At 50.5% G+C, this 12,789-nt stretch overlaps 1 protein-coding gene across 3 annotated transcripts in view; it reads right to left on the minus strand.

Moving 5' to 3' along the window:
• Positions 1-1,436: 1,436 nt before the first annotated feature.
• bop1 (BOP1 ribosomal biogenesis factor) overlaps positions 1,437-12,789 on the minus strand; it is a 47,674-nt gene continuing 36,321 nt past the window's right edge. For all 3 annotated transcript variants that reach the window (XM_028963349.1, XM_028963350.1, XM_028963352.1), the window contains 11 exons: positions 12,148-12,249; positions 11,085-11,297; positions 10,273-10,434; positions 10,073-10,153; positions 9,593-9,662; positions 5,015-5,147; positions 4,659-4,839; positions 3,642-3,933; positions 2,730-2,814; positions 2,521-2,628; positions 1,437-1,937 (listed from right to left, as the gene is read on the minus strand). In XM_028963349.1, coding sequence (XP_028819182.1) covers positions 1,784-1,937; positions 2,521-2,628; positions 2,730-2,814; positions 3,642-3,933; positions 4,659-4,839; positions 5,015-5,147; positions 9,593-9,662; positions 10,073-10,153; positions 10,273-10,434; positions 11,085-11,297; positions 12,148-12,249 — 1,581 coding nt within the window. In that variant the 3' untranslated portion in view covers positions 1,437-1,783. The remainder of the gene's footprint in view (positions 1,938-2,520; positions 2,629-2,729; positions 2,815-3,641; positions 3,934-4,658; positions 4,840-5,014; positions 5,148-9,592; positions 9,663-10,072; positions 10,154-10,272; positions 10,435-11,084; positions 11,298-12,147; positions 12,250-12,789) is intronic.

Here is a 12,789-nt window from a genome sequence, read left to right on the forward strand (position 1 = left end):
AATGTAGCGTTTAAACGGCTTCGGCCCTCGTCACTAAATAAGACGTTCCTGCCAACGTTCCAGTTCTCCCTCAGAAGAAATACGGTTTCCTGTTGAGTAACAATTAAAAAAAAAAAATAATAATAATAATTTCCTCCTTTGTCTTCATTATTTTTTTTCTTTTAATTCTTAAGGAGCTGATTTGCAACCTGCAGTCATGTTGCTTTACCACAATCACAACGGAGAGAAGGACCGGGAACGGAACCGGGCGCGTACTGCCGTCGGCCCGTGAACACACGGTACCGAAAGGAACGTTTCTACTTCCCAGCAGACGGCGCGCGCACAGCGGAAAAACGTGTCCTACGCATTTAACCAGTCATGGTGAATACAAATTAAGGAAACTGCAACACCGCAAAAGCAAAGTGAAGTGATTGTCACTTGTGATACACAGCAGCACAGCACACGGTGCACACGGTGAAATTTGTCCTCTGCATTTAACCCATCACCCTTGGTGAGCAGTGGGCACCATGACAGGCGCCCGGGGAGCAGTGTGTGGGGACGGTGCTTTGCTCAGTGGCATCATGGCGGATCGGGATTCGAACCGGCAACCTTCTGATTGCGGGGCCGCTTCCTTAACCGCTAGGCCACCACTGACCCAGCGGATCGATCGCGGTTCTTTGGACTGGTGTTGGCCGAATATTCGACATTCGGGGCGTCCATCGGCGTTCCAGACACCCACATTTCTATAAACCAGCATCACTGATGGCATTATTGATAATTATACACGATAATAAATAAAACAGTTCATACCCTGATAAAAGAAATGCGGTAGAATCAGCATGTGTGACTGCGTGTGTAGGACGATGCAGTTTTGATGCACTATAAAGTACATTTACCCCCAAAAACTCCAGTAAAATAAAAGTGCTTTAATTAAAACGTGGATTGAAATTTAAAGGATTCCTGCCGCATGAGAAAAAGTTATGCAGTGAGGCTCATGCGTAGTGGCATCTTTATTGTTTAGACTTTTTACGTAGGAATTGATCTCCACGACCAATGCGGATCGCAAGCATGCTGCGGTTCCTCAGTGCGACTCTGAAAAGCGGACCGAAAAAACTCCGCAGCCCTCCAGGCGGCGGGAACCCGTCTCGGACCGGGCCGAGAAGGGCGACGGGCCCGCAGGTGGAAGGCCTTGGCGAAACCCGATCCGCGGTGCACGCCGCCTCCTGATCGCTCACGTCTGGACTCTGCCGCGGAGGAAAAGGAGACCTATTCCCCAAACCCCCGCTGCATATATTTCACAAGTAAAAAAAAAAAAAAAAAAAAAAAAAAAAAAAAACAAAAACCCCGGTGACCTGCTGCAAAACGCAAAAAGGAAAAGAGTGGAAGGGAAGAAAAGAAGCATTTCAAGGAACACCAAGTTTAATAAAAAAAAAAAAAAAAAAAAAAAAAATGGAGTCAAAGGACACGGGAAAAGGTTTTACTGCTCGGCGGCTCATTCGTCTTCCGGGAAGAACTGAGGAGGGCAGCAGGTCTGGTGGAGCCCACGACAGCTCTGGAGCGGCCGGCCCGGCGAGACGTGTATATTTGCTGTCGGAGGTGATTCGCCACGACGGAAACGGGCTGTTCCTTTCTCGCTCGGGGTTGCGGGGCGGCGGCGGCGTTCGAAATTGAGCCTGTTTATTTGACTGTGTCAGTTTTGGCGGACGAGGAGCCGGTGCTGCGTACTCGTGGTGAGTGTGTGTGTGTGTGTGTGTGTGTGTGTGGCAGAGATTCGGACAGAAGGTTACGGGGGGGGTGGGGGCGTTTAAGTAAAAAGGCGCACTGTGCCGTCCGCTCCGGAAGAGAACACCCACGGCTGGCTGGGGTGGAAGGTCACGTCCAGAACCCCCAGGTCATGAGTGATGGCGTGTCCCTTCAGCACTTTGACGGGAACGATGAGCGGGTTCTGCAGCAGATCGCTGTGGATAAAGGAAAGAGGGATAAACCGCGAGGAAGCACACTTCCCTTTCCGTATTTCACCGTATTTATCCACCTTTACAGTGCGACACTGTCAGGGTTACCGCGACAATAAAAACGGGTGTGAAGGGAGCCTAGTGGGTAACACACTCGCCTATGAACCAGAAGACCCAGGTTCAAACACCACTTACTACCATCGTGTACCTGAGCAAGACACTTAACCCTGAGTCTCTCCAGGGGGGGACTGTCCCTGTAGCTACTGATTGTAAGTTGCTCTGGATGGGGGTGTCTGGTAAACGTCGTAAATGTAAATATGGTTTGCAGCGTATGCAAGCGTTGGGAGAAAATGGAAAAACAACATTACATCGTCGGTTCGAATATAAAGAGAGATATTAAGGCCCTCTGATGATCCAGATCTCGGTCGTGCACGGATCATTAGCAGAGCTCAAAGACTGAATGATGGCCTGCGCTGCGGCTACGCACTGGACGATGGCCCAACAGTTGGGGTGTGTGTGTGTGTGTGTGTGTGTGTGTGTGTGTGGACAGACAGAACAAGAAAGGAAATGACGGCGCGTTTGCACTCACTTATAGACCATGCCGTGGCAGACGATGACGCTCCCGTCATCGGAGCCAGAAGCGAAGAGGGGGTAGTGCTTGTGGTAGGCCACGCCCCTCAGAGCCTTCTTGTGGTGCCTGGAGGTAATCAGAACACCATGAGCGGTAACCAGGCTGGGCTCTACGTTCGCATTTACACGCACGCCTTCTGGCGAACTCGGCATACTTCACTGACTCACCGCAGCACTTTGTAAGGCTTCGTGGCCAAGTCCAGGTCGAACCAAGTCAGCCGGCAGTCGTAGCTGCCGCAGATCACGTTGTCGCCTGTGAAAATACATTCATAAATAAACAGACCGATTTGACGCTCACGCTAATGTAAAAATATGTAACGTTTGATTAAACTCTGCTTAGAGGCAGCCATCTTGGACTATTTATGTGATGAGTTAACATCGTGAATTAACATCGTGATGCACGGCGCCCTCAGTTAGCAGCGGGGAGCTATGAAAGGCACCCAGGGAGCAGCATGTGGGGACGGGGACCTCTGTAAAGAGAACGTGTAATAAGTGAAGTGATCGTCGCTTGTGATACGCAGCAGCACAGCACACGGTGCACACAGTGAAATTTGTCCTCTGCATTTAAACCCATCATTCTGAGTGAGCGGCGGGCGGCCATGACAGGTCGCCCGGGGAGCAGTGTGTGGGGACGGGGACCTCAGTAAAGAGAACGTGTAATAAGTGAAGTGATCGTCGCTTGTGATACGCAGCAGCACAGCACACGGTGCACACAGTGAAATTTGTCCTCTGCATTTAAACCCATCATTCTGAGTGAGCGGCGGGCGGCCATGACAGGTCGCCCGGGGAGCAGTGTGTGGGGACGGGGACCTCAGTAAAGAGAACGTGTAATAAGTGAAGTGAACGTCGCTTGTGATACGCAGCAGCACAGCACGCGGTGCACACAGTGAAATTTGTCCTCTGCATTTAAACCCATCATTCTGAGTGAGCGGCGGGCGGCCATGACAGGTCGCCCGGGGAGCAGTGTGTGGGGACGGTGCTTTTGCTCAGTGGCACCTCGGCGGTTCGGGATTCGAACCGGCAACCTCTTGATTAAACGCCAGGCCACCTTCGGACACGAGCGGCGCGCCGAACCCTCACCTCCTGGGTGGACGGCCATGCTCGAGATCCACTTGCAGTTGGCCTGCAGCTTCTTGGAGAGCTCCTGCTTGATGAGGTTGTAGACGCGCACGTGGCGCTGCGTGGCCACGAAGAAGAAGGGCCGCGTCGGGTGGAAGGACACGCACTGCACCAGGCCCTTGCTCCGCCGGAACGGGTTCTGCGTCCTGCGCTTGCTCACCTGGTGGATGAGCACCTGCTGGTGGCTGCCGCCGTCCGGCGTCACGCAGGCCAGGTAGTCGCCTTTGCTGTGCCACGTCACCTGTCTGACGGCCTTCGAGAGGGATTCGGTGGAAACAGAAACAGGGGGGGGGTTTTACATTTTTTTTAAAGGCCACAGGTCAATGCAATCCTGCGGTAAACCCACGCGGAAAATAATCCGATTGTAGCACTAAATTTACGGTTATTATTATTAATTCTCGCCGCGCTGCTGCCAGGCTGCCAACTGGCTCGACAGCTTGAGTCACTGTTTTTTCTTCACTCCTTTCCAGCAGCTTTAATTGGAAACTAGGAGTCGTCTCGTATTTCTTTCCACTTGTAGAAAGGTGGGAGGGGGGGGATAAGCGAAGATATGCCGCCACGCGGCACGTCGGTGATTAAAAGCCGGCTAGTTAGAGGCCTGGGGGGCGTAAAAACACAAGTCCAACTATCATTAAGGGGTGGGGTAACACACACGCCTGTGAACCAGAAGACCCAGGTTCAAACCCCACTTACTACCATTGTGTCCCTGAGCAGGACACTTAACCCTGAGTGTCTCCAGGGGGGGACTGTCCCTGTAACTACTGATTGTAAGTCGCTCTGGATAAGGTGGTAGTAGCCTAGTGGGTAACACACTCGCCTATGAACCAGAAGACCCAGGTTCGAACCCCACTTACTACCATTGTGTCCCTGAGCAAGACACTTAACCCTGAGTGTCTCCAGGGGGGGACTGTCCCTGTAACTACTGGTTGTAAGTCGCTCTGGATAAGGGCGTCTGGTAAATTAAGGAGAGTTTCTGACCTTGGGGTGGGCGAGATGAAGCCGGTGACCGGCGTCGTGCTCCTTCCCGGCAGGAGCGGCCCACTGGACGGGCTGCTCCCGCGCCTCCTCCGGCTCTTCGTAGGAGGACACGAGCTGGTCCGTGGCGCTCACCACCAGGCGGTCGCCCAGGGCCGGGTTCAGCAGCACCACCGACTCGTTGCTGTGGAGAAACCCTGGTTAGCCTGACTTCAGATTCAATTTGATGGCTGTATCTTCATCCTCGGCTTCACGCCATATTCGTCTTGTACGGTACGTAAAATAATTCTGCCCGTCAGCGCCCATCGGGCCGACCGCTTAGGAGGATTTCGGGCAGGGCGGGGGGAGAAGGTCCTTACAACGCCACGGCGACCAGGCAGATGGAGGGGTTGGGGTTCCAGGCGACGCTCTTGACCGCTCCGCCGACGTCCACCGTCTTCATGCAGCGGCCCGTGCCGATCTCCCAGAAGCGCACGGTGCCGTCATCGGAGCCTTAAATCAAAACAGCCGGGAGACGGGGGGGGGGTCAGTCGATAACGGAAGGATAAATATGGGAGTGGGAGGCCCGTCTGAAGGGAGCTCATGGGCCAGTTGGTCACGCGGCCGGATTCACCGCTGAACGAATGTTCTCGAGACGCTTCCCAGGTTGGAGGACAAGACGGGTGCGGTGACTACCTCTCGCGTGTCAGAAAGATGCCGCGAAGAGCCTAGTGATTGAAGTGATTGTCACACGCGATACACAGCAGCACAGCACACGATGCACACAGTGAAATGTGTCCTCTGCATTTAACCCATCACCCTGAGTGGGCAGTGGGCGGCCATGACAGGCGCCCGGGGAGCAGTGTGTGGGGACGGTGCTTTGCTCAGTGGCATCTTTGGAGGGTCGGGATTCGAACCGGCGACCTTCTGATTACGGGGCCACTTCCTTAACCGCCAGGCCACCGCCGCCCCATGTGATGTTCTGCCAGCGGTTGTACTCGACACAGCGACGGACGCGCTGACCCCTGCACCACACAACCAGAACTCGGCCCCTGTTAAATTGTGCCGTCTGGCGGAGCGAAGGGGGCTGCAGGGAGAGCGGGCCGCGGCGTGGCCCCGCCGTCAGGGCCCCCGGCTCTTCTGTTTCTCTTGGACGCCGCGCGGTCCGTCAGCTGAATGAAAGCGGACACTACGGCCTGAAGACGTCGGGGCCCGGCACCGAGGAAAGAAAAAAAGGGCCGCAGCGGAGTCCCTATTTCACTCGCCTCGTCTTATAATCCGTCATGCGACTCAGCGCCGCACGACAAAACCGAGACTCCAGGCAGCAAATTACGACTTTTTCTTTTTTTTTTTAATGTTTCCAATGAATGACGTCCCGCCGAAACCGTTATTACGGCCACGGAACGGCGAGCGAAAAAGAGAAGGAGATAAAGAGACTGGAAAAACGCGATCTCTTACCAGAGCATGACAAAAGGACCAAGGACCAAGGTGGCAGTACAAATCTTATTTTTTTTACTTTTATACCCGCATGGTCCATAAACGCAAGAAATAAAAACACCGGAAAATAACCGGGGCCCTGTCGGAGGGTGGAGCGTAATAACTTTATTTCTCTTTTCGACCATAATCACTTTTTAAGTATTGTGCGCTCGGGCGACGGATATAGAAAGCAGGGACGGCCCCGAGGTTGTGTCCCGCTGGCGGTTTTTGCGGAGCCCCGTCTGGCACACATAGCTGTGGTCGGCTGTGCAAATCCGCCGGGACGCGCTGCGCAGCCGGGCTCGAGCCAAGAGGCCTCTCTCGCCCTGCGCTTCTGACGTGCGGACAATAACGTGGTGCGTGGGTTCCAGACGTCCCCCCCATCCCGCGGAGTAAAAGGGGTGACTTGTGACGACCCCTTCAAACACTGGCACCGTATTATACAAGTCAGAACGAGGTCGCGCTCAGTGATCTAGGGGAGGTAGTAGCACACTCGCCTGTGAAACCCCACTTACTACCATCGTGTCCCTGAGCAGGACACTTAACCCCGAGTGTGTCCAGGGGGGGACTGTCCCTGTCACTACTGACTAAGTCGCTCTGGATGAGGGCGTCTGGGAAATGCTGCGAATGTTTGTGCGCGTGATGGAACGGCGCTGGAGCGTTTTATTGGGAGCCCGTCTCGCAGGGCAGCGCTCTTCCTGCTTGCGGCCTCGGGCTGCCGCTGACCCCTCAGAGCTCCTTGCGCTGCCCCACTAATTTATACTTGTGTCGCTGAGCAACTATTTCTTTTATTTTTTCTTTTTTTTTTAACTCAAACTTTGGTCTGTGTATAGTTTCGTAATGAGTATTTTATTTTGTGTGCGTTGCGCGGTTGTGTTACGCAGTATGGCTCCTGTAACACGTTACAACCTAACTACGTGAACTACAACTGTAGTATCTACATCTGATCTTCCCGAAACGTACTCCGTTCTTTACTTTACTTGGCGGACGCTTTTACCCAAAGCGACTTACAAGAGGAAGACACCAGCAACTGGGAGTCAAAAAACTAAGAGCCCTGATAAGGCCCAACTTGTCAGGAATAGAACGTATGAGGGAATTGTTAAGTGCTAGACGGGTTTTGTGTGTGTGTGTGTGTGTGTGTGTGTGTGTGTGTGTGTGTGTGTTGGACTCGTTTGAAATACTTTTTAAACAAGTGAGTTTTCAAATGTTTTTAAAAGGTGGTAGTTGTCTTGGCTAGCAGGGCAAGTCGTTCCACCAGCCAGTGACGACAAAGGAGAACAGAGTCGATTACCCCGGAGTGTCTCCAGGGGGGGACTGTCCCTGTAACTACTAAGTCGCTCTGGATAAGGGCGTCTGGTAAATGCTGTAAATGTAAAAATGTCAAAATTAAAGTGAAGTGATTGTCACATGTGATACACAGCAGCACATCACACGGTGCACACAGTGAAATTTGTCCTCTACATTTAACCCATCACCCTTGGTGAGCAGTGGGCGGCCATGACAGGCGCCCGGGGAGCAGTGTGTGGGGACGGTGCTCAGTGGCACCTTGCCGGATCGGGATTCGAACCGGCAACCTTCTGATTAGGAGGTAACGGTCCCGGAATTTTCAAGAAAAACAGTTCGGAGACACACGTGTATTTGGCCACGAGAACGAGGTCCCGCAAGAGACTTCATTAAAAACGAACAACGAATTAAAACCAACAGCGCCATGGAAATAATTATTCGGGGTGAAGGAGGGGTGGGGAAACTAATTGAGGCGGGGCATGTAGAGGGCGAGGGGGTGGCGCTAATTCCTGGGAGGCTGTCGACTGCCGCTTTTACTGTGGGAAAGATACTTTTATTGGGAGGTTCAATATATTTTACAGCAAGACAAAAGAGTGGCGCTGACTGTAGTGGTTTTGCATACGGGCTTTATGGAGTCCTTTGTTATGGCCGGCTTAGCAGATATTGCCGCTAAATTGCTGCCAGCCACACTACACCTCTCTCTTTCTCAAACCCCCCCCCCCCACTCTTCTGGGTGGATTCCCCACGGCCGTTAATGGCGATAGTGGGCTTTTTTTTTTTTTTTGTGGGCCGCCCTGGCCATCTGCGCCGGGTTTGAAATAAACAAGATCGCGCAGATGCCCATTCAAATCCCGCAAACAAATTTCAACCGCATTTTCATACTCGGGGAATCGTTTTTTTTTTTTTTTTTTTTTTGCTTGCGGGGCCCGAGGAGACCCACTCGCATCGCTTGCAAAGTGGAGAGAGTGATCTCATCTAAACTTACACGGGGAAAAGCTCCTACTTTCAGGGCGCATTAATGCCGACTTCTGACTGGCTATTAGTTGAGCATTCGTATTCAAAAAGTATTTCAGACAAATCAAATAACACTTACACACGCGTAAACACTGCACAATATTTTATATAAAAATTATTATTTTTCTTCGTGTAGCACTTAATCTCCGATCACACTCTTTGCTGACAAGTTCGGCCTTATCAGGGTTCTTAAGTTTTTGTAAACTCAAAATCTATAGAAATTGAACGAGAATTGCTGGTGTCTTCCTCCTGTAAGTTGCTTTGGATAAAAGTGTCTGCAAAATAAAGCAAAGTCAGTATGCAAAGAAAAAAAAAAAAAAAAAAAAAAAAGGTGTGAATTCAGACTAAAAATCAATTTGATTATTATAACAAATTATTTATATCACCCCATTATATTAGCTACACAATTGCACACATACACGAGAACAGGGTCTTGTGATCTTGTCTTTAGCGGACTGGGCCAATAGAAATTCGCGGACTGACACTTGAAACAGCGTCCAGAGAACCGATCCAGTCCCACCGCCGCCGTTTAACTTGTGCAAATCCGGGGGAATTAGCAGAGGGAGTCCAGAGCCGAGCTCGGCTGTGGGGCGGATGTGTCGGCTCCCCAAATACCATCCCGAACCTGAGCAAATGCTTTCCATTTGATTTCCCCAAAGCGGGCCGGAGAGAAGCCAACCTGCCAGAGGCTATAAAGAGAAAAATGAGAAGTCTGGTCTACGATGTGAGAAGGGAAGGGGGACCGACAGACAGATCACAAGCTCGCCGTGATTGATTTATCCTCTTAGCCGAGCGCCAGCGTGTGTAATAGTCCCGCCCCCGCACTCTCGACCAATCACTTACATCTCGCAGTGGGGCGCTCGTCCCCTTCAGTACCGATTTTTTGGCTTTTCGGGAGCCAAGAGGCATGACATCAACATTCGTGCTTTGGGGATGATTTAAGCAGCCAGTTAGCTACTGCTGAAGCAACACCGAGAAAGCCAGCGAGGAAAATGAGCCATGCTGCACCGGTGACAGAAATGGCCAAGTTAAGCTGCTGAAAGAACCTTAAGTAAGTATGGCACAGAATCCAATAACGTTCCATTAACCGTAGATTAACGACTGGAGACATGTTTCGTCATCATGGTTTACCCTACAAATTGATGTAATGTTTGAGAAGCAATAGGTTTTTAGTCGGTACTGACCCGAGACCAGCCACTGTCCTGTCGGTGACACACTGATGGACCGCACCAGGCTGGTATGTCCACGATACACCTGAGGGGAGGGGAGACAAAAAGCCAGAAACCAATTCAAACCCACTGAAGTCGGGAAAAACACTTTCGCGGGAAGTACTGTCCAGACTTGGCGGGTTCCAAGTGGAGATGATTCGAATACGAGTCCTCCGTCACTTGTTAATGTGTTGCCCACCCAGCCATTTTTGTCGCTTTAGCACCACAGCGCGTCAGACGGACTGGCGTTTGATTTAGTGCCGCCGGGTTTTATGGGCCGGGCTGTCTGAAATGTGAGCGTTTGAAAATGACGTGCTGCCGGGAGGGATCAGGACGCAACACCCAGTTACAGCGAGGACTCCGGTTCTGCCGGGCCGTAAAATCGCCACACCGCCCCTCGCCTAGAACCGTACCACAGATCCCACAATGCTTTGGGGCCGGGTGACGTGAGCCTACCAGGGACTGCGTGGTGGGGAAGGGCTGCAGGTCTTTGGGTTTGGGCATCTTGGGAATGAGGTCCTCTGGGTTCACATTCACCTGGGGGGAAAGACGAGGTAACGGCGGAGTTTAATAGATCATAATATCAAACGACCGGGACAACAGAACGCTGCAGAGAGGAAGAACCCCCAATCAGGGTGAAGCACGAGTGGACGCACCCTCATCTTGCGCTGACGGGGGCACAGGTAGAGGTCGAGGCAGCGCTCGAAGCGCTCGTGGATGAAGCGGGAGAAGGCAGGAACGGCACGGAGGCAGGAAAACCTCTGTGGCAGGAAACTCAACTTCCTGTCCTCCGGGTCCTGCTGCTCCCAAGCCAGTTTCTGATGAAGACGGAGGTGTGCAAGAACAGGTCACCATCAACGCTGGAGCCACAGAGTCTAACTTATAGGAGCCATGCAGACGGAGCCAAGGCTCAAACGACATGCGCCTAAAACATCATGTTGAAAGCGTGACTTTTCATTGTCTGGCAGAGTTCCATTTACATTTATGCAAACTTCTCTGCATTTTTTTTCCCCTTCTTTTCCCCATTGAGAAATTTAATATCTGTGAGTTAAATTGCGATTTTCAGGTTGATTCTTCACTCAGCATCCATAACCATTCCTCTTATCTATGAGTGTTATAGTGTTGTCTATTATTAGGCTTATACCATAATGTGTGTTTCACAAAAGATCTTCAAAGTAGGCCAACAAGGGGAACTCGTATTAATGTAAAATCTCACAAAAGGGTCAATAAATAAATAAATAAATAGACAAATAAAAATATTAGTAAAGAAAAGAAATTGAATCAAATGATAGATTACAATGATCTGTCTTATTCACTCTGGATAGTGCCAAATGCTGTAATTATAGTGTAGAAAAATCGGCATGTTTTAATAGAGCTTCTTTTATCCATCTTAACTTGAATAAAAACACAGGGTCGATGCTTCAGAAGAACGTTTCACGGGCTATTTAAAAAAAGCCGCAAGCCGCACCTCTTCCTCCGAGAGTAGATACTCCGGTGGGGGGTTGTAGGACTCCTCGTGGCCGGGCAGCCTCATCTTGGGCGCAGGAACGTGCATCTTGTGGCGACCCAGGATGGCGTTGGGGTCTTCCTGGGCCCACAGGTCATAGTACTGCGGCGTGGTGTCTCTGGGCTTGCGGGGCTTGATCCAGCCCATTTTTATAGCGTGGACCAGTTTGCCGACCTGGCGGCCACGAACACAGTTAGAAATAACCTCGCTCGCTGCCTGCCCATCTTACACTATCTGCTTTGTCTAACAGCCGGTCTTATTTGTCTAATTGCTTTTTCGCGGCCTCGTGTACTTTGCTCCACGGCATATCTGTTTTTAGGATTGCAGAATTGAACTTGTCCATTTGTCCAGAATGGACATTTATCTTAATGTCCCATGCATGCTCATCCACAGCCGTAAAATTTACTGGTAGCATTTCCATTAGAAGTTGATATGTCTCGAAATCGTACCAAATTTATGCATCTTGTATGATGCATTTGCATTCGCAAGACAACGAATGCAAATCAAATGTAAATCTAACTGCCCAGATGTCTGCTGTGCAAACAGCACAGCGTGCAGTTTAATAGCACAGACAAATTCGAGGTATGAAATCAAAACAGAGTTATATTAGCATTTAGCGATGGGGATTTGCATGTACAGAACGATCAGTTTTAACAGCTAATACCCTTTTATCTGTAGTCTGAATATAGTCGATTTTTTTTCATAGTCTAATTCCCCCCCCCGACCACCTCATTACAACTGAACGCAACGCCGCTTCTACTAATAACAACTATGTGGGAATCATTACGGCTGATGCTACACATATGGGAGCAGTTAGCAGAAGAGCGACTGGAAATGTGAACTTTTGTGTCAGTTAAGGTATATTTAAGGCAAAGATAAATACGGGCTTCCAATATTAAACTTAATAAGTGACGAGGATTCCACTGAATGAAAGAAACTACGTCAAAAAGCGAAGACTATCTATATATATCTATATATTATAGTTGGCTGGTAAACAAATGCCATCTTTGTAGAAGATACTCACTTTCTGCTTTTCTATAAGAGAAGGAATGAAGCTGCGCTTATCCTGAGGCCTGTTCGTCACCGGGTGAATCATGGTCTCACTGGAGAAGAAATCTATATAGGGCTGAGGCAAAGAGAGAGACAAGATTGACCATTTGACACGTTTCTAGGCAGAACATGGTTGTGATCTACATGAAGTTCGTAAAAAAAAAGGTCTGGTGGTGTGTGCGTGTGTGGTGCGCAACCAAAACCATTATAGAGAGAAACAAACCATATGGTGAAATCACGCCATCTGGGGTAGCGATCTGAATTTATAGACACAACATAAAAAAAAAAAACGTGTCACAAAGGCCCATGTCCCGACCAGGACAGGTGGCTTTTGAGTGCTGTTCCCAACTTGAATCCACCGCTCTGCTTTTAATGCACGCTGATCGAGTACAGGGCCGGCGCGGCGTGACTCACTCACTGTAAATGTGCAATTAACACCGGCGTTAATAAAACTCCACAGACGGAGGGAGCGCAGTCTGAAGCCATTAACGCGGACCTCCGAAGCGGCGAACCTCCAGAGCGGGCGAGTGTTTCGTAAACAAGACTAATTGTAGGAACGTTAGCGCTCCGCGCCGTCGGCTCGTTTGTCAGTGGCGGGAACAGACAGGGTTTGGGG

This window comes from Denticeps clupeoides, chromosome 20 (genome assembly GCF_900700375.1).
Source record: "Denticeps clupeoides chromosome 20, fDenClu1.1, whole genome shotgun sequence".
NCBI classification, from domain to species: Eukaryota; Metazoa; Chordata; class Actinopteri; order Clupeiformes; family Denticipitidae; genus Denticeps; species Denticeps clupeoides.